The sequence below is a fragment of the Urocampus carinirostris genome, chromosome 1 (genome assembly GCF_059441175.1).
Source record: "Urocampus carinirostris isolate Australia breed hairy pipefish chromosome 1, RoL_Ucar_1.0, whole genome shotgun sequence".
NCBI classification, from domain to species: Eukaryota; Metazoa; Chordata; class Actinopteri; order Syngnathiformes; family Syngnathidae; genus Urocampus; species Urocampus carinirostris.
In genome coordinates this window covers 45,625,055-45,651,731 of record NC_142349.1, presented here as the reverse complement: position 1 = coordinate 45,651,731, position 26,677 = coordinate 45,625,055, and the positions used below count along the sequence as shown (strand labels likewise).

Below are 26,677 nucleotides of genomic sequence, written 5' to 3'. Positions count from 1 at the left end.
CGTTGAAAAAGGGTGGCGGTGTCACGCTCATTTCTGGAAAAAAAACGCTCAAATTTACTCCTCGTACCTCTAATAATCACAAGTCGTTCGAGGCTCTTGTTATGAGGTCCTCTCCATTGTCAATTTATGTGATAACTATGTATCGCGCACCAGGACCATACACAACTTTCTTAGACGAATTTGCTGAACTTTTGTCTGAACTAGTAACCTATGCAGACAAAATTATAATCATGGGGGACTTTAACATTCATATGAACTCCCCACTCAGTTCACTCACTGTTGCGTTTCAGTCTATAATTGATGCATTTGGTTTTAATCAACTGGTTGATTTGCCAACCCATAAAGATGGAAACACGCTCGACTTGGTTCTGACTCGAGGAGTTTCAACCTCAAACATGACGGTGCTATCGTGTACTACAGTTATCTCGGATCATTATTTAGTTACATTTGAGGTGCTAGCTAAATGTAGTACCAAAAAAAACTGAAGGATTCACTGGACGCAATATAAGCACGGGCACAGTTTCTGAGCTCTCCGATATTCTTCCAGGAGCAGTTGCGTCCTTTCCTTCCTACATAGGCTCTATCGAACCACTCCTAAATGAATTCAATTCTACCCTGGTTAGTGCCCTGGATTCAGTAGCGCCCATCCGGCTTAAATCACGACGTAAAAGACGCACACCTTGGTTTAATGATGAAACTATATCCCTTAAACAAGAATGCAGGAAATCTGAAAGAAAATGGCGCGCTACCAAGCCTGAAGTTTTCCATCAAATCTGGTGTGATAGTTTGTTGAAGTATAAAGCGGCCCTGGCCTCTGCAAAATCGGCCTACCTTTCGAAGGTGATCGCGTCACAAAAGAACAATCCCAAGGTCCTTTTCGACACTGTAGCATCGCTCACAAGGCAACAGACTATCCCAGATAGCTCCACTCATTCTGCCCACGACATAATGGTCTTCTTTACTAAGAAGATCCAAAGCTTACAGGAAGAAATTGCTAAAGACAGTATTAATTCAACACATACTAAAGCACTCAAATCTATAGATGCACGACATGGTGGCTGTCCAGGGATTTTGTCCCGTTTTAGTGAACTGTCACCCGATAATCTTAAACAGATGGTGAATACGGCCAAACCGACGACTTGCCAGTTCGACCCGCTTCCAGGTTCACTTATTAAAGGTCTCTTTGGCGTTCTTGCACCTTCAGTTCTAAAAATTTTAAACATATCACTCTCCTCAGGTGTAGTTCCAGCCGCTTTTAAGTCCGCCGTCATTAAACCCACACTGAAACGACCCAACCTTGATCCAGAAAACATGTAATTATAGACCTGTGTCAAACCTACCGTTTCTTTCTAAAATACTTGAAAAAGTAGTGGCACAGCAGCTGAATGATTTCATGTCTGAGAACAATCTCTTTGAATCAATGCAATCAGGATTCAGGGCTAACCACTCTACTGAGACAGCTCTGATTAAGGTAACCAATGATTTCCTACGGGCAATGGACTCTGGCGCATCATCACTTTTGCTGCTGCTGGACCTTAGTGCTGCATTTGACACAGTGGACCATAATATCTTGCTAGAACGGTTGGAAAAATTGATTGGTCTCTCAGGAAACGTCCTCTTATGGTTCAGATCCTACCTCTCAGATAGGACACACTGCGTTAAATATGGCGAATTGACATCTGAGCCATTTAGTGTTACTTGTGGTGTTCTGCAGGGTTCAGTGCTTGGCCCCCTTCTCTTCAGCATTTATATGCTTCCACTAGGTGATATTATTCGCAAGTATAATATTAGTTTCCATTGCTACGCAGATGACACTCAACTCTATCTCCCGATGGAGGAATCTGCCACACTAAACTGTGGAAATTTGGAGGCCTGCCTCACTGAGATAAAAGAGTGGATGTCACTCAATTTCCTGCGTCTTAACTCTGAAAAGACTGAAATGTTAGTTATTGGTCCATCTAAGTCCCGTGACTTATTCTCTAAAACCGCTGTGAACATAGACAATTGCCACATCACACAGAGCGACTCACTTAAAAATGTAGGTGTCATTTTCGACCCCGATCTGTCCTTTCAAACACATGTGAAGAAAATTACTGGAACCGCTTTCTTCCATCTTCGTAACATCGCTAAAATTCGTCCTATACTTTCTCAGTCGGATGCGGAAATCAGAATTCACGCCTTTGTTACCTCCCGTCTCGACTACTGTAATGCACTACTTTCCGGTCTTCCGATGACCAGACTCAAGAGTCTTCAGCTGGTACAAAATGCTGCAGCGAGGCTTTTAACAAGGACAAAAAAGTACGATCACATCACCCCAATTTTGGCTAACCTGCATTGGCTCCGTTAGCCTAAGATGCGATTTTAAGGTTCTCCTATTACTATACAAAATCATACATGGACTTTCCCCCTCATATCTTTCAGATCTGATTTCCCCCTATGTCCCGGCCCGAAGCCTTCGTTCCGAGAGCGCCGGTCTCCTGGTGATCCCAAGAGCCAAGAAGTGTTCCGCCGGTTCGAGAGCGTTCTCCTTCCGGGCACCGGTGTTGTGGAATGCTCTTCCCCCTGAGATCTGATCTGCAACCTCAGTGGAAATGTTTAAATCTAAGCTTAAAACTCACTTCTACTCTATAGCATACGAATAACCTAAACTTCTTATATGTAATAACTTGTGAAGCCCTTAGAGACTATTTGTGATTAAGGACTATACAAATAAAAATGACTTGACCGCTTATCCTCAGTGGGGTCGCGGGTTGATGCATTATATTACAGATTATTATGTTGTATAAAGAAGTTAAGAAAAAAAAAGAAGTATAAAAGGAAATAATGAAAAATGACAGGTTTGTGGTTATCCCTTTAATCGGTATATTACCACAAATAATTTCATGCAGAAAATGAATTCATAATTTCAATAAGAAAATTTATCATTCTACTTAATTATATTTGCATGTATTTTTTCCTTCTACGGCGAACGTCCAAAGTACTTAATTTTTGAGCTTTTTTTACAATAAACCTCATTCATGTCAAGCAACTCAGTATCTCACAACAAAACGTTAATTAACAATATATATGGTATAACGAAACACATGTACAAAATAACATGTTAAACTACATAAATAAACACGTTTGAAAACTAAATATGGTGTAAGATTTTTTTGTATTTTGTAAGGGAAAATACGACAGTTCGTCAGGGCATGGAGCCGTGGAGCTTGACAGGTATGACAGTGATGGGTAAAAAAGAAAGTATCGATCCAATCCAAGATATTTTCGATATTAGGTTTGATACGCTCGTTAAAACTGCACAATCCTTTGGTTCAATAATTTTGGAAAGGTAGATTTTTTTTTTTTATTTTATTTATTTATTTTTTTTTTTCAAATGGTTCATGTGATTAGAGTGTGGTGGTCCTAAAGTCAGAGAGCAGTAGAGAAGCGCTGCTTTACAGAGCGGGCATAACTTCCTTTGCGTTGCAACTCACTTCCGGTCTTTCCGCCGCTTGTGCTCGGCATTCTTCGGCTGAGTTCGGCCGCTAACGGTCGGAATGTTCAAATCCAGCCGGAGCTTGAGGTGAAGAAGAAAGAAAAGGCTGCAAAGACAGCGACGGAATGACGGTGCTGCAAGAGCCCGTCCAGGTAAAAAAAAAGCAAGACGCTTTTGCCGTCTTTGTCCCGGCTGCTTCAAGTTGGCTTGCCCGCCTGCCGATCGAGGCCTGCTGCTTCCGCGTCCCTCTGCCTGGACTGTCGCTCCAGTCCGCCAGTGGATGCGCGTTCTTGGGGTGCACGGACGCGGTCTTTCTTTTGGTACAGTAACCGCGGGGGGGAAACACTCGCCTAGTCTTGAAATGCCATTTCCCAACCGATGCGGGCGCCTGTGTCACGAAGGTCAAGCGCCAATGTAAGCTGCGAACTGATCAAATGTTTCAAGGCTTGGAAAACGCGATTGCCGTAGACCGGGAGGGACAAAAAGGCTAGTCGGTCGAATGGACGGTCCCATTGTGGCTAAACACCAGATCGGTGAACAGAAATGCCTGCTATTGGAGTTTCTGCACCCAAATTTGTGATTTCGTTGACACCGAATCGAGTTGCTAGTGCGGCTGCGGTGCTAGCTGTTGTTGTCGCAGCGAAAAGCATCGCTTCAGCTTGCATGACATACATTTTACGGAATAGAGATGACAGTTGTTTAGTAAAGTTAATCGATTTTGTGAGTATCTCGGAAAATCAACACCTCGCTTTTTGTGCTCCCCCACTGTTAGAGTCGCATTGCGATGCATGTTAGCATTTGTGCTACCAGCTGCTTAGCTTCAATGTCCGAAATCGGAAGAGTTGAGCTCAGTCGCATTTTAGTGATTATTCACCTTCGCTTTCATTGCATTTCAACAAATACCTTAGATCGCTTCAAAAACGAATAACTGATTTGATGGGGAACACCATCACATTTTCTCGCTCCGAGTCTGCAACCTGCATTTAGCAGACATTGATGGTGGCGATGTGTATGTCTTCATTCTAATCACGTTAGGTGTACACATTAGTTACAGCATGTGATGACACTGTCACGAGCTTGTTCGAATGGATATAAACAAGTTTAAATTACATTTGTGTGTGTAGGCTGCAGTGTGGCAAGCACTCAACCACTACGCCTACCTGGATGCTGTTTTCCTTGCGGAGAGATTATACGCTGAAGGTAATATAACAGTGCTTGCTTCCATCATGTTATGAACGCATACCTGTCGATGCATACATTGTTTCCGTATTTTATACCTTTTGGATCATTTCCAAGTGTGTACGCTGTACTATTTTTTTTGTATTTGTATTATAAACTATATTTTTGTGTGTGTGTGTTTTTGGCTGTAATCCATATCATCTCTGCCACTGGCAGTAAACGACAACGTCATCGTAACAATTTACTAGCAAATGTTATCCTCGATCAAGCATTTTTTTTTAAATATTAATTTAAATAGTCCATCTCGCTGTAAGTAAATAGATGCCACATTGTGTTTTTTTAGGTTCCATATTGCTTAAAAAGGTGTTCCTAACTTTAAAATGTTTAACTTGCTGACGCCATCTTTCGGCTGAAATCATCATTGCAGCCTCTGTCAAGCTCTTTTTGTTGCGCGGGCAGGTACGATAAATTCTTAGATGCACTATATTAAACTCTTCATTTTTCATCTTTTCGGGGGTTTGGGTTGGCGTTTAGGATGTATTTGAAAAGTCCTTTCCTTACTTTCGACATTTTAAACCTGGAATAAAAGAAGTGCATGACATCACTCGTCTTTCCCCATACTACCCACCCCTTTTCCTCCAGTTTAATAGACTCCAAGGCCAGAATACAAAGGATAAAAGTAAGATTAAAGCAGATATGTGCGGTATAAAAAAAGTATATAGAAAGGTTTTTGAACTCAGTTGGGCATTGTTAACGCATACTTGTTAGAGAAAATCCATCCATCCATTATCTGCAATGCTTATCCTCAGTAGGGTTGCACGAGTGCTTGAGCCCATCCCAGCTATCTTCAGGCAGTGAGCAGGGGACACCCTGAACCGGTAGCCAGCCAGTCACAGGGCACACAGAGACAGACAACCATTCACTCGCTCATTCACGCCTAGGGACAATTCGGACCGGCCAATTAACCTCACATGCATGTTTTTGGAATGTGGGATGAAGTGCTCTGAGGATACCCACCCACGCAGGCATAGGGAGAACATGCAAACTCCACACGAGGAGGCTGCGGTAGCTGAACTTGAACCCTGAACCTCCGCTAACCACCCAGCTGCGGTGCTGTCTATTAGAGAAAATATTTAATTTTAAACTTAAATGACACCCTAAACTAAGCACCCTACCTTTTAATAAGTGTAATTGCGATCATTAATAACTGGAGCATTTGGTTGAGGTTGACAGGTATGTGTACGTGTGAATTAATGTTTGTATATGTCATACACCAAGCCCATATTCTGTGTGTGCGTGTATCAGTGAGGTCGGAGGAAGCGCTGTACCTCTTGGCGACATGCTACTATCGCTCTGGGAAGCCTTACAAGGCGTACCGGCTGCTGAAAGCTCACAGTTCGTCCACGCCGCAAGTACGCTTCCTGTTGGCCAAATGCTGCGTGGAGCTGAGCAAGTATGACATTGATAGGAGTAAACATAGGAATCAATTCAGATTGCAAGTAAGCATTTATCCGACGCTATATCATTAGGTTGGCGGAAGGCGAGCAGGTTCTGATTGGCGGCGTGCTCAACAAACAAAAGAGTCAAGATGATCTCGTGACTGAGTTCGGAGACTCTGCGTCCTTCACGCTGTCGCTGCTGGGACATATTTACTGGTGAGGTGATTTGTGAGCTTGCATCACCATGACCATGTCTCACCACCCCTCTTATCTTTTGCGTCCTGCTGAGCAGCAAGACAGATCGTGCCGCAAAAGGTGCCGAGTGCTTTCAGAAGAGTCTGTCCCTCAACCCATTCCTGTGGTCACCTTTTCAGAATCTTTGTCTCTTAGGTATAACGCCTTTCCGTACCTTATTGTTATTACTGTCTTTGATCTTGCACTTTATAGTGCGTTGTCATCTGCACCTATCTTTGAATTCATTTTAATCGTTTCAGGTGACAAAACGGATGCAGATCAAGTTTTCAGATTGTCGTCTTTGCAGCATTGCTCTGTAGCCTCTGCGCCGCCTTCTGCCAGTCCAGCACTGAACTCCTCACATCGCCTTGAAACAGCCTTCATGGAGACACCGCAGCACACACTGGTAAGTGTAACACGCTTCTCCATTTACCTTTACCAACCATATATGAGGACATATTTTGACTGCACAGCTCAAATGAGTAAGAATGATTGATTTGCTTTGCTTCATAATTGACTTGAAATTAATTGCACTGTAGGGCTGTGACAATTGGATGACATTGTCAACACAAATTTATGATAGAAATAGTCAGCAATGAGTTATTGTTGCCAGAAACGTTTTTCCAACATAGAGAGGTATCTCAATATGAATGTAAACTCTGCTGAGAGTCACGCATGCACAATTGCCAATTGTGTCTCTGTCTGGAGCGGTGACACAAACACAGAAATGGCGGCGTCAACATCAACTAAGTGTACCAAAACATTTCATGTTTGAGAGCATTTTTGACTGAATATGGCCAAAACAAAGACTACTTACAAAGTTTGTAAAGAAGATCTTGCGTAAATTGGTGACCCGTGAAAATTTAACGAGCATGTCGGACGTTTAAACAACACTGAGGCTGACTCGCCTCAGTGAAAATCAAGTAGCGGTTAAGACAAGAGTTTTGATGAAATTTATTGTCAAATTTTTAGACTTATATTTCGCTATAAAAGAGAGCTTGAGTGGGATGCTAGACTGTGCCTGTTTGCTGAATGTACTTCACAAATTTTTTCAACTGTTTGTTTCTAATGTGCTTCTTCTTGGTTTGCATGGATAAATAAACGTTAACTTGATTTTAATTCATTATTTCTTTGCCTGTCCCTAAAAAAGGAACAAAGGTTTCTTTATGAATGTGTATTTGTTCTGACCGAGCACAGTGCCTAATTGATTTTAGATTTTTGCATTTTTGTTAATATTTTTGTAAGAATGGTATGATCAGTAAAAGATCTATTTTTTCATTGTGCCCATTTTTTCTTGTTTACTATCATATACCACATAACTCAATCCCCTTCATGCTAAATTTAAAAAAATATTAGTTATTCTTTCATCTTTTTGATTTCGCGTTAGGAACGTTAATTTTTTCTTCATTTTTTTTGTACTTTTTCAGGAGTTAAATCGTTTGAATTTAGAATCATCTGGGAAGCAGACATCAGATTTGTCAATTTCCTATATCGACTCGTCTATCATCTCGCCTGACACCGGCTCCCTGTTAGGTAATCCTGTCAACTTGGCGTCAGCCGGCTCCTTGTTGGCCAAACAGAACAAGCCGAAGAGTGGGCGGAATTTACTGGGAGGCCCCAATGCGCTCAGCCCGCTCACACCCAGGTAACTATCTATGTGTGTGCGTCCACTATTCCCAATATCTGATGCCGTTTGTCTTTGGCTAGCTTTGGCATCTTGCCACTGGATCCCAGCCCAGGCGACCCTACATATCTGCAGAACTACTCTTCCAGCATGGAAACACAAACAACAGCTTCAAGCAAGAAGGTAGTATCGCTGAAGGCTGTCGACTACTGCCGTTTTTGGTCAACAATGAGGTGAATCCCTCTCTTTCTGGTTCTGTCAGACTGTGTCCAGGATGAGTCAATCAAAGTCTGTGTTCAGTCAGAGTGGGAACAGTCGAGATGTCCTCTCTAATCCCTTTAACGCTTCTCAGACTTCGGGCCCCCAAACCAGGTAGCCGTCATTGCAATTCTGTGACTCGTTTGCCGTCTTCTACCTAGTTACTGGATCTTCTACCTTGTGCCTCAGTGGTTCCCCTCAGGTGCTCAGTCCCAGTATGTCAGCACCTCCGAATGTTCAGCCCAGAAGAAGCTCTCGGCTCTTCACCAGCGCAAGCTCCACTGCCAAGGTAGCGCATGCCTATACATATTGACGCTGACTTTTGACCTCAGACTTGATTCTGTTTTATGACTTGGCCCTATTTGCTTTACAGCGTACCAGAATGTCTGATGTACATTTTATGGTTAGCGTGAGGTGTTTTTTTGTCAGCCTTTAACAATGTGTTCTGAAAAGTAGAATTAACATGACGATGACGAAATACATAATGTGACATCATTAAAACAATTATATGTCTTAAAGCTATTTTTAATCAGACTGATGACTCGCTTATATTTGCTTCCATGTAAACTAATCTGTTGATCAGTCAGGATTCCCGGATTATTTTGATTGCTCTTAATGCATTTGTAATCATTCACTTGTTCCTAAATCAAGAATAAGTATAGATTAGTACAAAAAGTTTTTTTCCCCAATGCTATAGCATTTTATTGATGCTAAAAACACACCGAGATAGCATTGCTGTTTGGTGTATGAATAGTTTTAAGCAGTTAAAAATGACCATTATGTCATGTTTAAATAAAAAAAATTCTCCTAAGAAAGAAGGTGTAGTTTACACCTCACGCGTTTGTTTTATATTTTGCCTCCCTGTATCTTTTGTTTTTTTCCTTCATAGCAACAACTGTCGACATTTTTTTTGACACCATACAAATTAAAAGTTTAATTTTCTGCATGAAACGTGTGCCTGTTTTTCAATTGGAATTATTTGTATAAAGTGACAAAATGGCAAAATCTGAATTGAGCTTTATGTGTGCGATGTGAACCTAGCCTGAGAGAACCCCAAATCAGTACGTTGTTCTGAACTCCAACAATGACTTTTTTCCTGCAGGAGAACAGCAAAAAATTAAAGATGAAATTCCCCACCAAGATTCCAAACAGGAAAACCAAATGCAAATCCACAAAGACGTCCAACAGCAGCAACCTCAACGAGAGCCTGGACATACTCCGTCTGGATCCGAGTCTGAGTTTGTCCGACGCCAAAGTGCCGCAGAACCAGAGAGCAGCTGCAGGTAATAACCGTTCCTAAACGCCGCCACTGCTATCGGCCGCTGTGTTCACACCGCTCCGTCTGCCGCCATCCAGACGGCGTTCTGGCATTGCTTCGGGAGTTGGGCCGTGGTTACCAGGCACTGTGCTCCTACAACTGTCGTGAGGCCATCACCATCCTCAGTTCTCTTCCACCGCAACACTACAACACGGGCTGGGTCCTGACGCACATTGGCCGGGCCTACTTTGAACTGGCCGAGTACACACAGGTAAGAAGAGTGCTTTGCAGCTTTTTGGTGATCTTCCATCTGCATCAAGAACTGCACGTTACCCACAACAATATACAGAAAGTTAATCCTGTTCTATATCATATACTTCACTATCATTGCATTTTTCTTCTCGGGCGGGAAAATAAATTACAGTTTGCTGAGAATGAAAGGGAAAATTTGAAGGTTATTAAGCTTGGCCTCAAGTTGATATGAGATGTTCCTTGCTGTGTCGACAGGCAGAGCGGCTGTTTAGCGAGGTTCGCAGAATGGAGTCGTATCGCGTGGAGGGAATGGAAATCTACTCCACCACCTTATGGCATCTGCAGAAAGACGTCGCCCTGTCTGCTTTGTCCAAAGACCTAACGGACATGGACAAGAACTGCCCCGAGGTCATTGTCGCATTGGACACCGCTGTGCTCCCGACAGGAACACGTGTCTTCATACACTTTCTTGTGTCCTCACAGGCCTGGTGTGTTGCAGGAAACTGCTTCAGTTTGCAGAGGGAGCACGACATAGCTATTAAATTCTTTCAGAGAGCTATTCAGGTGATTTCAAGCAACTTTTACAAGGGTTGGATTTTAAGGATACTGGAAGTAATAAAACTGGTAAGGTGCAGAAAATGATGAAAGCTTGCCTTGGTACATGCCCCCTTTAGGTAGACCCCTGCTTTGCATATGCCTACACGCTGCTGGGCCACGAGTTTGTCATGACTGAGGAGCTGGAGCGAGCACTCGCATGTTTCCGAAACGCAATCCGGGTCAGCAACAGACACTACAACGCATGGTACATGAACCTTTTTGCACCATCGGGGCCCACAAACGGCCACAAAATATATCTTGCATCCGCAGGTATGGTTTGGGCATGATCTACTTCAAGCAAGAGAAGTTCAACTTGGCAGAAATCCACTTCAGGAAAGCTCTCAGCATCAACCCTCAGAGCTCTGTGCTCCTCTGCCACGTTGGAGTGGTATGTTGCTTGCTACTTGCTACTTCTTCTTTCCCCATTGAAGCTCTGAAGTTGCAAGAGCCCAGGTCTGTCACATTGGAAAGGAAGTGCTAAATAAAGCAGAACTGGGCTGACTATGGCCAATCTTTTTAATCTGGCCTGCCAAATGTTAAAAGTATAATCATATTTATTAAATGTTCTTTAAAGGTACAGTAATGGCTTGTTTTTGCTTGAAGGTTGTGTTCCAAGAATGTCCCACAATTGTCAAAACCCACAAAGAACAAACCTTTAATTATTTGTAATTTTAGAACAAACTCAATTTAAAGGTCCAAGTATTTGCTTAAAAAATACAAGTGCTGTACTTTAGAAGCTTTTTTTTAAAATACAAATAACATAACTTCTGTACTGTCAAATTAGAATTTTAAAAATAAATGCTGTTTTATTGCACAACTATGCATTAAGGACCCAATCCACTTTAATTTACTCTGCTGCCATCATGTTGACGTTCTGGAAAACTGCATTTACCTTTAGGTTCTGGCCTACAGAAACCATATCCATTCAGGCAATGAGATTGCAGGACACAATTAACAAAATTTGCAAAACCGGGATAGTAAGTAAACGGCAATACAGCTAGGGATTACTCTACTACTCATAAAAATGTATTGATTTCGTGCAACTCTTGTCTCCAGTCTCTCAGCGTTCTAATAGCTGGCTACGTTTTTCTTTTTATGCCATTTCTTTTTTGGGTATTTTATCTAGATATTTATCAAATTTAATGAAGAACACTTCTAAGCTAGCTGTAATGTACAGTGCATCTAGAAAGTATTCACAGCGCTTTGCTTTTTTCACATTTTGTTATGTTACAGCCTCATTCCAAATTGTATTAATTTAATCTCTTATCTCAAAATTCTACACAAAATGCTCCATTGTGACAATGTGAAAAAGTTTTTTTTTTTTTTTAACTTTTTTTTTCAATTTATTAAAAATAGAAAACTAAGAAATCACATTTACATAAGTATTCACAGCCTTTGCCATGAAGCTCAAAATTGAGGTCTTTTTTCCACTGATCATCCTTGAGATCTTTCTACAGCTTAATTGGAGTCCACCTGCAGTAAATTCAGTTGATTGGACATGATTTGGAAAGCCACACACCTGTCTATATAAGGTCCCACAGTTGAGTGTGCATGTCAGAGCACATACACTAAGCATGAAGTCAAAAGAACTGTCTGTAGACCTGCGAGGCACAAATCTGGGGAAGGATACAGAAAGATTTCTGCTGCTTTGAAGGTCCCAATGAGCACAGTGGCCTCCATTATTTGTAAATGGAAGACATTTGGAACCACCAGGACTCTTCCTAGAGCTGGCCGGCCTTCTAAACTGAGCGATCGGGGAAGAAGGGCCTTAGTCAGGGAGGTGACCAAGAACCCGATGGTCACTCTGTCAGAGCTCCACCGTTCCTCTGTGGAGAGAGGAGAGCCTTCCAGATGGACAACCATCTCTGCAGCAATCCACCAATCAGGCCTGTATGGTAGAGTGGCCAGACGAAAGCCACTCCTTAGTAAAAGGAACATGGAAGCCCGTCTGGAATTTGCCAAAAAGCACCTGAATGACTTTCAGACCATGAGAAACAAAATTCTCTGTTCTGATGAGACAAAGATTGAACTCTTTGGTGTGAATGCCAGGCGCCATGTTTGGAGGAAACCAGGCACCGCTCATCACCAGGCCAATACCATCCCTACAGTGAAGCATGGTGGTGGCAGCATCATGCTGTGGGGATGTGTTTCAGCAGCAGGAACTGGCAGACTAGTCAGGATAGAAGGAAAAATGAATGCAGCAATATATAGAGATATCCTGGATGAAAACTCCAGAGCGCTCTTGACCTCAGGCTGGGGCGAAGGTTCATTTTTCAGCAGGACAACGACCCAAAGCACACAGCCAAGATCTCAAAAGATTGGCTTCAGAACCACTCCGTGAATGTCCTGGAGTGGCCCAGCCAGAGTCCAAACTTGAATCCGATCGAACATCTCTGGAGAGATCTGAAAATGGCTGTGCACAAACGTCTCCCATCCAACCTGATTGAGCTTGAGACTTATTGCAAAGAAGAATGGGCAAAACTGCCTAAAGATAGGTGTGCTAAACTTGTGGGATCATATTCAAAAAGACTTGAGGCTGTATTTGCTGCCAAAGGTGGATCAACAAAGTATTAAGCAAAGGCTGTGAATACTTATCTAAATGTGATTTCTTAGTTTTCTATTTTTAATAAATTCAAAAAAAACTTTTTCACATTGTCATAATGGAGTATTTTGTGTAGAATTTTGAGATAAGAGATTAAGTTAATACAATTTGGAATGAGGCTGTAACATAATAAAATGTGGAAAAAGTGAAGCGCTGTGAATACTTTCCGGATGCACTGTATTTTGAGTTTTTAATTGCATATTAACAAATTAAGTGCCTAATAAAGGGACATTATTTTTTTTCACTTTGCTTTAATTATGACTGCTTGAATTAATGGGCTATATACTGAACAAAAAAATGGAAATATGAAATGCATGTATAGAGGCATGCATGTTTATCGCTGCTATTTTAAAATGAATTTGATGATTACAAAAAATAAGCAACGATATGATAAAAATTGGATAAATCTACATTTTCTTCTTTTCCCTCATGTATTGCCGAGGTATCAGATTGCAGACAGTATTGATCTGTGACAAAAAAAATCAATATTTTTCTTCCGCCAAACTTTTTAAACCAATAAGGACGCAAATTAAAATGTTTTCCTAACCCTGTACTAATGATTTGGTGTGCCAAATTATATGAAACCTGCAGGTGCAGCATGCGTTGAAGAAGTCCGATGCGGCATTAGAGACGTTGAACAAAGCCATCGGCATTGACCCGAAGAATCCTCTCTGCAAGTTCCATCGAGCCTCGATTCTTTTCGCCAATGATAAGTATAAGGTAAAATTTTGAGCTGATAATTATTAGCCGTGATACAATGACGTTCAACATGGAGACCGCTTTTTTTCCAGAGATGATACAATCTTATCCGTCCTGACTTAAGGTTATAACATATATATATATATATGTCACAAAAGCTAGTACACCCTCACATTTCTGCAGAGATTTTATTATAATGTTGAACAGAACATCACTGAGGAAACATCACTTTGACATAATGAAAATAATATCCTGTGGTCTCATGAGACAAAAATTAATTTATTTGCCTCCGATGGTGTGAAACATGTAGAGGCAACCAGGTGAGGAGTACAAACATGTTCGTGTCGTGCCTCAAGTCGAGCATGGTGTTGGGAATGTCATGATTTGGGGCTCCATGTGTGCAACTGGAATTGGGAAGTTGCATTTCATTCAGGGAAACCCAAACTCAAGGTTGTACTGTGAAAACCTGAGCAGAGAATGATCCCCTCCCTCCAGAAACTGGGTCGCACACAGGGCAATGTTCCAGCCTGACAATGATCCCAAATACTCATCAAAGATGACCAAGACTTTTCTGAAGGGGTTAAAAGTAAAGGGGATGGACTAGCCAAGCATGTCTCCAGATTTAATTCCAAAAACACGTCTTTAGGGCATCCTCTAGCAGAAGGTGAAGAAGCACAAGACCTTGAATATCCCAGCTCAGTCATGTTATCATGGAGGCGTGGAAGAGCATGCAAGTGGCTATTTGTGAGGCTCTGGTGTAATCTATGGCCAGGGGATTAAAGTGTTTCTGCAAAATCATGGTGGCCACACAAAATACTGAACTCCAGGGACTTTTACTTCAGGGTGTACACACTTTTGTTACCAGGAGTTTAGCCACTAATTGACATGTTTTCATTTTTTTAAGGGGACAATCATTTGACACTGCTATATAAGTTTTACACAGACTACCTTTCATTGTGTCAGTGATGTTTCTTAAGTGTTGTTTAATTAAACATTATAATCAAATCTCTGCAGAAATGCGAGGGGTGTCCTCATTTTTGTGACGTACTGTCCTTGTAAAACTTTTTCTGTGAAAGGGAAAATACTGCAGTTTTTCAGATTTTAAACCTGCTGCTGGTAGTTAGCTTGTTCTTTTGTTTGTTTTAAACACCCTTTAATGTTGACGTCGTTGTTCGAAAAATCTTGTATCAAACCGAGCAGTTCAGTGGTAACAAAACAGATTTATCAGGCTGAACATCATGTCAATAAGCCTGAATGAAAACAATGTATAAACTTTAAAGGGGCTGTATGGAACTTTTTTACTCTGTCGCCATCTCTTAGCTTGTGTCATTTTGCAGTTTCAGTCAGCTATTTAATATGATTTTTCCCACACGGGCCAGAATAAAGTCTTCCTTTTTCATATATCTCAGTGTATGATTTGGCATTTGGACTCCACTTGAAGCAGGCCTTTACTAACTTACCATTTTCAAGCTATACTTACCAACAAAAACAGATTAGGATTTCACATGCGAAAGAAAACCTTCTGTTAGTTTTACTATTTTCTTGCTACACTAAGAAAATGACTATTTTAAATAGTCCAAATGCCGAACCCCCCAAAAAGATGAAAAATATTTTTTTGAGAAAGTCACTGAACTTGCACTAACAACAAAAGCTTGACAGAGGCTGCAATGATGATTTCAGCCAGAAGATGGTGTAGACAGATTTGAAGTAAGACAACATATATAAGTAGTGAAATCCTTGAGGACCTTAATCAGAGAAAACTGTGTGCAGGCAGCTCTTCAAGAACTGGAGGAGTTGAAGCAGATTGTTCCCAAAGAGTCGTTGGTTTATTTTCTTATCGGCAAGGTAATGTCAAAGAAAATCTTTAAAATTCTTTCATTTTTAAAGTGTGCGTTTTACATGTGTTCAGGTGTATAAAAAACTAGGTCAAACTCACCTGGCATTGATGAACTTTAGTTGGGCGATGGATTTAGACCCCAAAGGGGCAAACAACCAGATCAAAGAAGCCATCGATAAACGATACTTACCTGAGGATGAAGGTACTCATCAGAAATGACTTGGTCCTTGCCTGCATGGCAAATCTAATAATGCTGTGGTAATTGTGTTTCAGCCGTGGTGGAGGTGGACGACAGTCAGGACAGCAGCGTTATGACGGACGCGGACGATTCGTTACTCCACACGGCAGAAAGCGATGTCCTTTAACCCCGCCCACATTCTCCCATCAATCCCTACTTGTGTTGTGAAACAGACTGTGTTGCCATTGAGCTTTCCCCCCTTCCATTGTCATTCAGCACAATCTAATACCAGAGGTGTTTTTTATGTTCTTTTTATCATTTAACAATAAATGTACCATCCGACTGTCACCAGGCTCAACTTTCGTTCCCTTATTTTCCAGAATAACTTTTTTTATGGACACACAAATGGGTATCAAAAAGTGCATCATGATCTGTGATCAGTTTCTGGTTTTGTTCAATGTTACCATAGCAATGTGATTCCCCCAGAAGATTGAAACAACATTCTTCAATGGAATGTAGTGTGGGAAAAATACCCCAAAACAGGGTTCGTACGGGTGCTTGAAATCTGTGAAAATGCTTGCATTTCAAGATTGACATGTGCTTGTTTTTTGGGTGACGTGCTTGTAAATGCTTGAATTTGTTGCCTTGTTTTTGAGCAAGTCTAGACACTTCTCTCCAGTGGCTTTGCCGTTGCCATTGCATTTCTTCCTCCCTTGTAATTCATGACAGCTGGCATTAGTCTTTATGGCATTGTCCTATGAACCCCCTACGGGTCCCACCAAAGCGGACAGGTGAATGGTACGCCTAAACAAGACTCTATAAAAACTGTTTTAATGGAAGGATTACGTATCAATTATGGAAATGTATTTTGGGTGTTTCCCAGTGTTCAATTGTAACGGGAAGAACCTAATGCAACTGAATATGTGAGCTACATATTACAGTACTGTATTTCTACCCAACACCTACAGTATACAAGGAGAGATTTGTTTTCAAAAATATTTGCACACGTATTGTTGAGACCCACAAATATGTATTCAAGTTATTCAAGATCTAAAAATACGCCTTGCTAAATGCACCCGCAAGACTAAGAATTGTATATGTAAATCGCAATTATATATGTGGCTCTGCAAAATACATGGTTCACACCGGATTTCTTGAAATGGTACTGGAGTAATAGGCTTTGAAAGTCCTTGAAAAGTACTTGAATTTTGTCATAAAAAAGAGGTATGAACCCTGTACAAATCATGTGGCTTTTTCAACTTATTACATGCGCAGTCTAACCAAGAGGTAGGAAAGATACTTGCATTGATTAACTGATAAGCGGTAACAGGTAATAACAGTGCAAAATCACGTTAGCAGTTGTCCATATATGTCAGGTGAGTATATGAATTAATATATATATTTATATTAGTATATGTCCATGTTGGCATTTGGCATTAGTTATTATCCACATTCCACAACACTAGTTGGTCTGCTACTACTACAATTAACTTTTACAATGTGTTACTCTACAGTAACACAACTTTGGCTGTTGCTGGTACTCAAACTAAGCTATGTGCGGTCTTGCATGAGTCCACAATAGCATTTTAAAAAGGCCACAGGAATTTTCCAATGTTCAAACTCGTCAACCCCGGGTGACTAAAATATAACTAAAACAATGTCTGGCTTTAGCACCAGGAGTCACAGAAATGAACACGTGCTAAATTGATAGATTTGTTAACAACGGCCAAGAAAAAGACACAAAATCTAATCAAATGATTAGTTTTGTAAGTTGAGTAAAAATAGTTTTAATTTCTTGAATAAGATCATATTTAATGTTCATCAAAAATGTGTATAAAATGCGCTCAAATAGTATAGGTTGACAGTGTTTATTTACAATTTTCATGCAGTGCACAAAATACATGTTCATATTTTTTTAGAACAGTTTTTTTTTTTTTTTTTTTTAATATCTAAAAATAACACCAATGTTATTATCGTTTTTGTAATGTAGTGTATCCCTTGGTTTCACTGTGGATGCATTCAACCACCACAATAGACTGAGGTGAGTGGTGGTCATGTCAAGTTCTAAACCAGGGGTCTCCAACGTGGTGCCCCCAGAAGGACAGCTGAGTTGCCCACAGACCTGTTCTAAAAAATGGCTGGGTCATTGTGATTTTATTGTTATTTATATATATATATATATATATATATATATATATTTTATTTTTTTGTGGTTGACTGAGTCTAATTCACCTTATTCCATATAGTTAACCTGGTAATAACACAGGAACAACATAGTAAGAACAAACATTTTTATTTTAGAAATAATTTCAAACTGAGTTCTCTTCGCGCTAACAAGTAACAAAAAATTGCTTTCCGCTTGAAAAAGGTTTGAGACCCCTGTTCTAAACCTTAACTGATGATCCCGAAGCAGCTAATGTAAAAAGGGACAATGTTTTTTTTTACCACTTGATGTCGCTATATTGTGTAGTACAATGGAAAAGAGCTAAAAAGCATAAGGAAGAATACAAATTATAGAGACCCCAAGTTACCCAAAAGCACATTTCTTCTATTTTTTATTGCCCAGCATTTTGGAAGGTTTTTGTTTTTTTAAGGTTCCTGTAGCAAGCAGTAAGCTCTCTCTAGTTGAGGCTCAAATTATGTTAAATAAATGCACATTTTTCTTCCTATGGATATTTACAAAAAAACAAAACAAGAAAAAAGCCTATCTATATGATAGCATACACCTATTTATTTCCAGAATGACAGATTCTGTAGAATACTGCAAAAATATTCGCAATCTATGATTTATGATCTATGTTGTTGTCTGGTAATAGTAACCAAGACAGTTTGGATTAGAGCGGAAATAGGCAAGATGAGATCAGCCTAAAAAGAAAACGGGATATTTATCTTTTTCCTGTACAAAATTTTTATACGGTGTACGCAATTTAAGATATAAAAAAATAGACATACAAAATACAGGGAAAGTTGACATGTATTTGATATTTCATGTATTTTTGCTTCTCGTATAAATCTATATTGTAATTGTTTTGTTTTTTGCTGAAGTTCTTAGAATGCCCTATTTGATACACACTGTCACTTTAAATGAGAGTAGTCTGTCCACTGGGTCTTTCCATTATCACATAACGCTCAATGCGTCAGCTTCAGTTTTAGACATGCACTTGGAGATTATTGCACGTTTTTATCAGAATAATTTGTGAAACTAGAAATGAGCGTCGGACAACAAATTTGTGTTGTGTAGAAGTAAAACACATCGTTTTTTCACAACGACTTTAGCGCACACAATATCTTGTCTGCTTTCTATCCTTCAACATGGCAAACAATGAGGCCAAGCAGGAACCCAGCAGGCAGTCATGTGATTGAACGGACATGTTGGAGGACATCACTTGGCTACGGAAAACCGGGCGTCCTCCGTCCCTTGTTGAGGTTTTCATCTTGGTCACTGCGGTTTAGAGCGAGTAGAGCTTGAGCTGTTCTTCCATGTCGCCCTCAGTCACACCACCCAGAACCTCTGCGTTCTCCCTCAGCAGCATGAAGATAGCTGCCAACTGCTCCTGTTGCACCCTGGGAGAACAGGATGGATGGATGGACGGACGGATGGAATGATTGCAGATGGACAGACGGATGAATGATTGGTTTGTTAAATAGTTAGGGATTATGAGTTTCAAATGACCTCCAAAACATCTTCTTGCAACGCTAATAAAATGTATTTTTGTTTTGTTTCTCTTTATGCAAAGAACATTAAGTTACACCCACTTACAATTACATACAACTTTCATAACTGCAACAAAAACAATATAAAAGTTAAAAATTGGACCATCAGAAGACAAAACATCTTCATTAAAGTTTCTATATTTTGCATATGGTAAGTTTTTCTTTTCATTCGCCATCAGTATTTGAAAATTATTGAATTTTGTTGACTTGTCCTCCATTGGGTTTCTGTAGTCACAGATTAGCTGGAAGAAAAAAAAAACAAATTGTGATTTTATTTTCTAACCCCCAAAATAAATTTTGAACATTTGTTCTTATGATTTTTGAAGGCATCTTTCGATTGTAGCGGTGGGCGGATCGATCCAATTATCGATACTTGGATTGGATCGATGCTGTCTTCCTGAAATCGATACTGTCCCCTTCCACCACTTTTCTCAAAGTGCCACTTCTATATGTACAAAACGCAGTTCTTCTCTCTCTAACCCAGGGCCCTCGCTACTCTCTATGTGTATGCCTGATTGAGTGACTGACAGGCACACTTTTAGCACCCCTCCCTACATGGCCTGCTGCTGCACCCTTCCTGTCAGGCAGAAGAGAGGGCCAATTATATGTGCACACCCTTATCAAAAGCCAAATATGACAGGCAAACGGAAAGAGCTGCGCTTTGTGTACCTTTTTTCACCCTACAAAAGAAAAGGACAACGCCAGGTGTGATTTGTGTGGTCCACTACTGTGGCAAATTTACATGAACACGCTGCAGAGAGAAAAGATCTGCAACCAAAAATGTAAACACGGTTTGGTCCCCAAACAAAAACCTGTAAAGCCATTGTCACTATGGCAACATTGCTGATATTTTGGGGGTTTGACTCTCATGACTTTTGCTCTGTAACAGTTGTTGTTGTAGAAGTATTTTTGTACAGTTACATCTTTTTAGGTTGTATTGTTTACAGTATTTTTATCTTTTGACTTTATTTTTAAAATATTGTGCAATGAAAGGTATATTTGAGAAGGTTTTATTTGTATTTTTGTTACATTACTGCTTTTTATCACACTTTCTTAGATTTTGTCCTAGAACAATTGTAATAGAAATATTTCTATTCAGATTTTATACTGTTAATGTTTGAATTGTAGTTATTTAATAAAATTACAATCTTTTGAGTGCCTAAAATCTTTGTGTCGTGTTCATCGTGAATATAAAGTAACTCAAAGGCGAGGGTTCAATTGTTTAATGATCATGACATTGACAAGCAACAGTACCAATATCAAAGCGGTATCGATCGATATTATCATGTATTTTCTCAGATTGAAACTAAAATTCTCAATACTGCCCACCCCTACTTGATTCCCTCGCCTGAATGCACAGCAAGCATGGGTTGAATTCCGATTCCTGGGAGAGTAGAAAAATGTTAACTCGTTTAATGTTTTCGAAAGGGGCTGCGTGTTAGTCACATACAATTTGGTGGAATTAATGATAGTAACAGCGCAGATAATATTTGTGATCCCGAGCATAAGCGTATATTAATATAATAATAATAATTGTTACAATTATGATAACTGTCATTGGTTGTTATTATTGTAATTATTGGTGTCTGAAGGATATTTAGTGATTACTAGCAATATAGAGTTAATAGATGGGTAAAACTAAATTTATCTGGTATTATTGTAACTGTTATTATGATGATTATTATAACATTTGTGTGACTATTGTTGTTATTAGTATTATTGGTATCCAAATAATGTAAGTGGGCAGAAGCCTTATACAGTCAATAGATGGATCAAGCTAATAATTAAGCTTATTATTATTGCAACGACTATCATGACTATCATGTTTATTGTTGTTGTTTTTATCATTATCATTATCAACTATATGTCTCTTATTGCGATTGTTGAACATTGTTACTAAATAACTGTCACCATTATATTATGCAAATCCATCACAATCTCGACCGACATTTATGAACAAAAACTATGAGGTTAATAAATATGTTGGTGAGGATAGTGAAAAACAAAAACTAAAATGGGGATACAATCACATAGATATACATCTTAGAAATAACACAAAACGGACATACTGCCCATCTCATAGGTAGGGCAGCCAATTGGGAGCTTGATGCTGGAGGCGTCTGGTTTAGGCCCCCGTACCTTGTCTTTCTAATGCACGGATCAGGACACTCAAGAATGCTGGTCCTCCTGCCAGGGGGCAAACCCCCTAAGGTAGCCGCAGAGCCAATGTCAATATGTATATTCATACGTTATTTTTTACATGTAAATAAATACACAGGGGATCTAGATGTGGGATGCAATTTTTGAAGAAGTCTGGGGGTACGATTGAATAAGCATATGCTTCTTCCTACTCCCTTTCGAACATGTACGATAACATTGTGGGTTTTTGCTTTATTTTTTCGATTTGTTTTTTTGTTTTTGCTTTTGTCATGTTTAAAATAAAAGTTTCATTCATTCATTCATTCAAGCGTAGGTTTCAGTTTTTGAGTTTTCCAACTTGCTAACCTTTGCTCCTCCTCCAGCTCCTCCTTGGTCATCAGAGTCTCAAACTTGTTGGCTTTCTTCCCATGCGTGAAGGTCACTCTTTCCTCAGACGCTACTGCCGCCTCGCCTGCATCAGAAAAGGGACATTTTCTCGAGGCAGTTTGTCTCCACGTGAGTCGTGACAGAATGACCAAGCAGATGAATCTTGAATCTCTTAATTGAATTACAGCTGACTAATTCTTTGGCCTGACTGGATGAGCGTGACAGTTTTCTTGGAACTGAACAAATAGCATTTCAATGCATCCTTGTGACGGATGACAAAAAATGATCAAACTATGTGCAAGCTTCATAATGTCTCAGTTCTTACCATTAATTTCCATCTCTGTTTGGGGTTCTGCCAACTCAACTGCTCTTTCTGCGACAGGTTCAGGAGTCAACAGCGTCTCTTTGTCATTTTTTGACGGCAGTTCTATATCTGATTTATTGGGGTGTACCAAATCCAGGTCAGCCACAACCCCCAAGGTTTCATTTGGTTCAGATTCAGACTCGATCACTGATGGTAGATCCGAGATTGGTTGTGAGCGCGGTCCGGCTTCTGGGATGACCTGTCCTGCTGGTTCAGAAGCCAGGATTATATCTTCCGAATTGGGTTCAGAAGAGGGGTCTGCATTTGAACATCTGTTCAGTAAAGGTTTTGCTATGGATTTTGGGACTTGTTCAAAGACACCACTTGTTTCATTGGCAGATTCTAGCTGTGTTAACGTATTAGAAACTGGTTCTGGTTTTAAAATCTGTGCAGATCCAGGCTGAGGAGTTTCTATATTTAGATCTAGAGCTGTAAGTGACTCAGGTGCTGAATCTGGGGGAATGATAGTCACTGGAACAGATTCAATTGCAGGTTCTGGTTGAGCAACTGCTTCTGTAACTGGTTCTGGTTCTGCAAATGAGTCAAGTACATGTTCTGGCTGAAAAGGAGTTTCTGTAATCAGTTCTGGTTCTGAGCGTATTTCAAGTGAAAGTTCTGGTTGAATATAATTTTCTTGTGTTGGAAGTGATTTACGCTCTGTGTCTATCTGAGCGTCAGTTTCTTGCAATGAAACTGGGTCAGGTTTGGCAACAACTGAGCCACAAACTGCCTTAGAAATATTGTCTTCTGATGCAGATACTGTTTCTGTACAAGATTGGGTCTCTTGACCAGGTTCTGGATCTTCTGTAGAAAGTCTTTTGGGTTCTGGAACAGCCTAGAAAGACAAAATATTAAAAGTCCCATTTTAGCCCTGTATTTGATCCAAAATCCAAAAAGACATCAAAGTCCATTCAAATCATGCCACACACTCACAAGAAGTCAACATTGAAGATTAAGTATATTCAACTTTAAAAGCCGACCTCAACGTCACAAACATTTGAGGCTCTAGGGTCAGATTGGCCAATCTTTAATTAACTTTCATTTAAAGACATTGGGTTTCAATGATGTAATACGATTGGATTTCTTCTGGTTGCCACAAAGATCAAAACAAGAAGCAGGGGCTCCACATGCTCGAGCCACACCCCAAATGTGCAAACAGAGATAATGCAGTTGATTTTCTGTTCAGAAGTTGCGGCGAAAAACAAAACCACGTATTTCAGAAAAATAATTATTTGAAAGAGGGCCAACTCAAAAATGTTCTTTGCATATGTTGCAAGTGCCTCTACTACATCCGATTAGAGTAATTACAAACAGTACTACAAGAAATATTAATGAGTAATATTTTTGGTTGACTTTGCAACTCCGCCACCAAATCCCTCACTCCTTTGCTTTTAACTACTTTTTATTTCTGTTGATGTTCTTCAAGCACAGAACAAACGCCTCGTGAACACACTTATATAATAAGTAAAACATATACAGCAGTATGTAGGAATATGTAGAACATGTGCATTTAAAGTATGAGCTTGATTTTGTGTGTTCATGATTCTGCCAGTAAGCATCCAAAAAGGCAAAGATCGCTCCCCGCACTCGCTCATCCTGTCACTTACAGGTCAGGTTGTGGTTGACAAGCCGCCATCACCAGCTGCTGACACATGACCCGTCTTGTACATATGCTGACGTTTAAGAGACTGGAAGCTTTAAAGAGTTGGACGGACCAAAGTAAAAACGCCAAAGTAAAATGGTCAAAATGAGCAGAGTTGAGAGTAACGCGTTGGAAACGAACACGTTCCTGGATCGCAATTACTTTTCCCGGTAACGAGTACTGTAACCCGTTATCAATATCATTTTATAACTCCACTGTCGATTCAACATGAGGCTCTACTCCACTACTTTTTAAAAACAAATCATGAATCTTAATGTATTCTTAACTTTGACCGTGTATCCCCCGTTCATGAAGCATTGTATTATTCTCAATCTGCCAGGAACACAACTCTAATTACATTACTTGCAAAAGGGTGGGCGGATTTATATAGACCTATAAAACACAATTGAATACTGTTACGGCGGCGCCATCGCAAGCACACAGTACGAGGATGCTTAATTTCTCCCTGCCGACATTTTGATATTCTCCCTACCATATGTACTCAAATCTAAGCCATATTCACACTGTAAAATAAAATACTACACATATAAGAGCATATTTGGTTGTGCGTCACCAGTAGTGAATGGTAGGCAGCGCGTGGGGAGGGGGCGTGGTTTATAAACAAACAATAATATCAATGGAGAAAATGTTAGAACAGAATTTTCGGTAAGAGTGCTGAATTTAGGTCTTTTTATTAGTAAAAATTGTTTTGCATTACACCACGCCTGGAGAGAAAAAAACGCCTTGGACATTAACCAGAAATCAAGAAGAAAAAATTTCAGTGGTTTGAAGACAAAATTGATCTGGAGTGTCTCAATTGTTTGCAAGCTCTCAAGATTGCATAAACCAAGAAATATGGAGGCTCCGCTGCTTCCACAGGTTGGTGTAGACGTTTTCTTCAATTTATTTTATTATGTGTGACTATTTTAAGTAGTTTTAGGGATCCGGCTTCAACGTGTTGTCCACGGTCATTTGTAACTGGATTGTTTTCAGAGTAACTTTGCTACTTTGCGGGGTCAGTCATTTAGGGGGAAACTAATTACTTTAAAAAATAAAGTCAATAGTAACGGTAACTAATTACTTTTTTTTCCAGTAACCCACCCACCACTGAAAACGAGTGAGGGGAACGGTTAGGTGATTTTGCCAAATGGTCTTTTTTACGCACGACCTGGTCGGGTGCGCATTTATAAAGTTTGCAATGTGTTAAAATCGGGCACATTTGAAATTACACCAATCTCGCCAGTATCCGCAACAGATTATCCTCAACAATCAATAATCAGTTAATTTATAAAAGGCGATTACCAAATAGGCAAACGATAGGCAGATTAGTCTGTTAATCCGCTTTTACGCGTTGTTTTTATCTTCAGAATAGGTCAAACCAACAAGTATGATCAGTTAACTTTGAAATGACAGATAACCTGATGCTGAGGTTCGTTTACTTGGCCGGCTGCGCAGGAGGAATCGGAACCGATCGCGGATGAGACGACCGAAGGCGAGGAAGTCTTGAAGCGCCGGAGAAGGATGAGGGCAGCCACCAGGAGGGCAAGCGCAGTAAATGCGACCACGCTTGGATCCAACAGAAGCTCCGCTTGCAGATTCATGACTTGTTGACTGAGCAGCGCATTCACATAGGCGTCAGCGACCGGGAGCGCGCTTTTGTAATCCGCCAAGAGTTTCTGGAAACGCCCCGTAGTACGCACGTCCGGGACGGTTTCAAAATAATAAAAACGATCCTCTTAGCTTTGTTATCAAAACTGGGAAATGTGTGAAATGGATCCTTATGTATGTGAAGTCTGTCAATATTTACAGTGTTTTAGTGCAAGGTCGTGTAATTATACCTCTATAAATCGTGTCCATGACATTCCAGTCAACCTCCAGGGATCCACGCTCTTACAAAATGTTGTATTTTCCCTCACAAAATACACAATAAACACTATGTTTTTTTTTCCAAACGTGTTTATTTATTTAGTTTAACATGTTCTATTGTACATGTGTTTCTTTGTATCATATATATTGTTCATTAACATTTTGTTGTGAGATACTGAGTTGCTCGACATGAATGAGGTTTACTATAAAAAAAGTTCAAAAATGAAGTAGCTTGGACGTTCACTGTAGAAGAAAAAAATACATGCAAATATAAGTAAGTAGAATAATACATTTTCTTATTCAAATTATTAATTCATTTTCTGCATTAAATTATTGTTGGTAATATACTCATTAAAGGGATAACCACAAACCTGTCCTCTTTTATTTTCTCCTTTTATACTTCCTTTTTTCTTAACTTCTTTATACAATATAACAATTCGTATTATAATGCATCAAAGCAAGTGAGGCCTAACGAGTTGAGCCGAAAAAGCCGGTTCTCTAAAAAGAGACTTCCTTTCACTATACAACTCTAACTCGTTTGACTTGATTGCTTTGCCGTTTAGTGATAGTCGGCGTATACCGGATGGTACCCATCATTGATAAATTTGCGTTTTTCCGTACAGATTTTCTTGTAAGTCGTACACGTCTTAAAATGGATAATAAACATACTTTGTATGGCAAAAACGTACAGGTTGACAGGTATGGGACTGTCTGATTGCTGCTTATTTGTGCTTAGTTCATTGATAACACCCCTTTCCAGCCTACTTCATCACCGAATCACAACAAGATGCGTCTGTATTTTTCACACAAAAACATCAGTGGGAGTTTGAAAAGAGAGAGAGAAGATTTTTATATCGAGTTTCAATTTTAAGAGTCACAATTTACAAGAATGCGCTGTTGTGTGTACAGGTTGAAGGATTTTATACATTTTAC

At 39.9% G+C, this 26,677-nt stretch overlaps 2 protein-coding genes across 4 annotated transcripts; one reads left to right on the top strand and one right to left on the bottom strand.

The window, feature by feature from the left end:
• The first annotated feature begins 3,461 nt into the window (after positions 1 to 3,461).
• cdc27 (cell division cycle 27) lies at positions 3,462 to 15,980 on the top strand. The gene is made up of 20 exons (XM_088342010.1): positions 3,462 to 3,627; positions 4,600 to 4,675; positions 5,960 to 6,107; positions 6,184 to 6,309; positions 6,386 to 6,483; positions 6,588 to 6,733; positions 7,755 to 7,972; positions 8,035 to 8,134; positions 8,214 to 8,323; positions 8,399 to 8,498; positions 9,312 to 9,492; positions 9,566 to 9,738; positions 9,975 to 10,127; positions 10,203 to 10,283; positions 10,394 to 10,521; positions 10,587 to 10,704; positions 13,510 to 13,638; positions 15,388 to 15,462; positions 15,527 to 15,656; positions 15,728 to 15,980. Exons 1-20 carry the CDS (start codon positions 3,601 to 3,603, stop codon positions 15,817 to 15,819), a joined length of 2,409 nt encoding a protein of 802 aa, XP_088198136.1. The 5' UTR covers positions 3,462 to 3,600; the 3' UTR covers positions 15,820 to 15,980.
• Positions 15,981 to 17,551: 1,571 nt separating this feature from the next.
• On the bottom strand, positions 17,552 to 25,539 carry LOC148374876 (uncharacterized). Of its 3 annotated transcripts, none has more exons than XM_088341987.1 (4): positions 25,318 to 25,539; positions 22,198 to 23,071; positions 21,852 to 21,957; positions 17,552 to 19,196 (listed from the first exon to the last, which is right to left on the bottom strand). In XM_088341987.1, exons 1-4 carry the CDS (start codon positions 25,477 to 25,479, stop codon positions 19,082 to 19,084), a joined length of 1,257 nt encoding a protein of 418 aa, XP_088198113.1. In that variant the 5' UTR covers positions 25,480 to 25,539; the 3' UTR covers positions 17,552 to 19,081. The 3 variants fall into 3 exon arrangements, with proteins under 3 accessions (XP_088198113.1, XP_088198104.1, XP_088198121.1); XM_088341978.1 differs by having other exon boundaries at positions 17,553 to 19,196; positions 25,297 to 25,536; XM_088341995.1 differs by lacking the exon at positions 17,552 to 19,196 and adding an exon at positions 19,335 to 19,588 and having other exon boundaries at positions 25,297 to 25,536.
• Positions 25,540 to 26,677: the final 1,138 nt, after the last annotated feature.

Coding starts and splice junctions, on each gene's coding strand:
- cdc27 (XM_088342010.1), top strand. CDS start 3,601: ATGACGGTGCTGCAAGAGCCCGTCCAG. Junction 8,135..8,213: donor CAACAGCTTCAAGCAAGAAG/GTAGTATCGCTG, acceptor TGGTTCTGTCAG/ACTGTGTCCAGGATGAGTCA. Junction 9,739..9,974: donor AACTGGCCGAGTACACACAG/GTAAGAAGAGTG, acceptor CTGTGTCGACAG/GCAGAGCGGCTGTTTAGCGA.
- LOC148374876 (XM_088341978.1), bottom strand. CDS start 25,479: ATGAATCTGCAAGCGGAGCTTCTGTTGGATCCAAGCGTGGTCGCATTT. Junction 23,072..25,296: donor TAAACGAACCTCAGCATCAG/GTTATCTGTCAT, acceptor TTGTCTTTCTAG/GCTGTTCCAGAACCCAAAAG. Junction 21,958..22,197: donor AACAGAGATGGAAATTAATG/GTAAGAACTGAG, acceptor TTTCTGATGCAG/GCGAGGCGGCAGTAGCGTCT.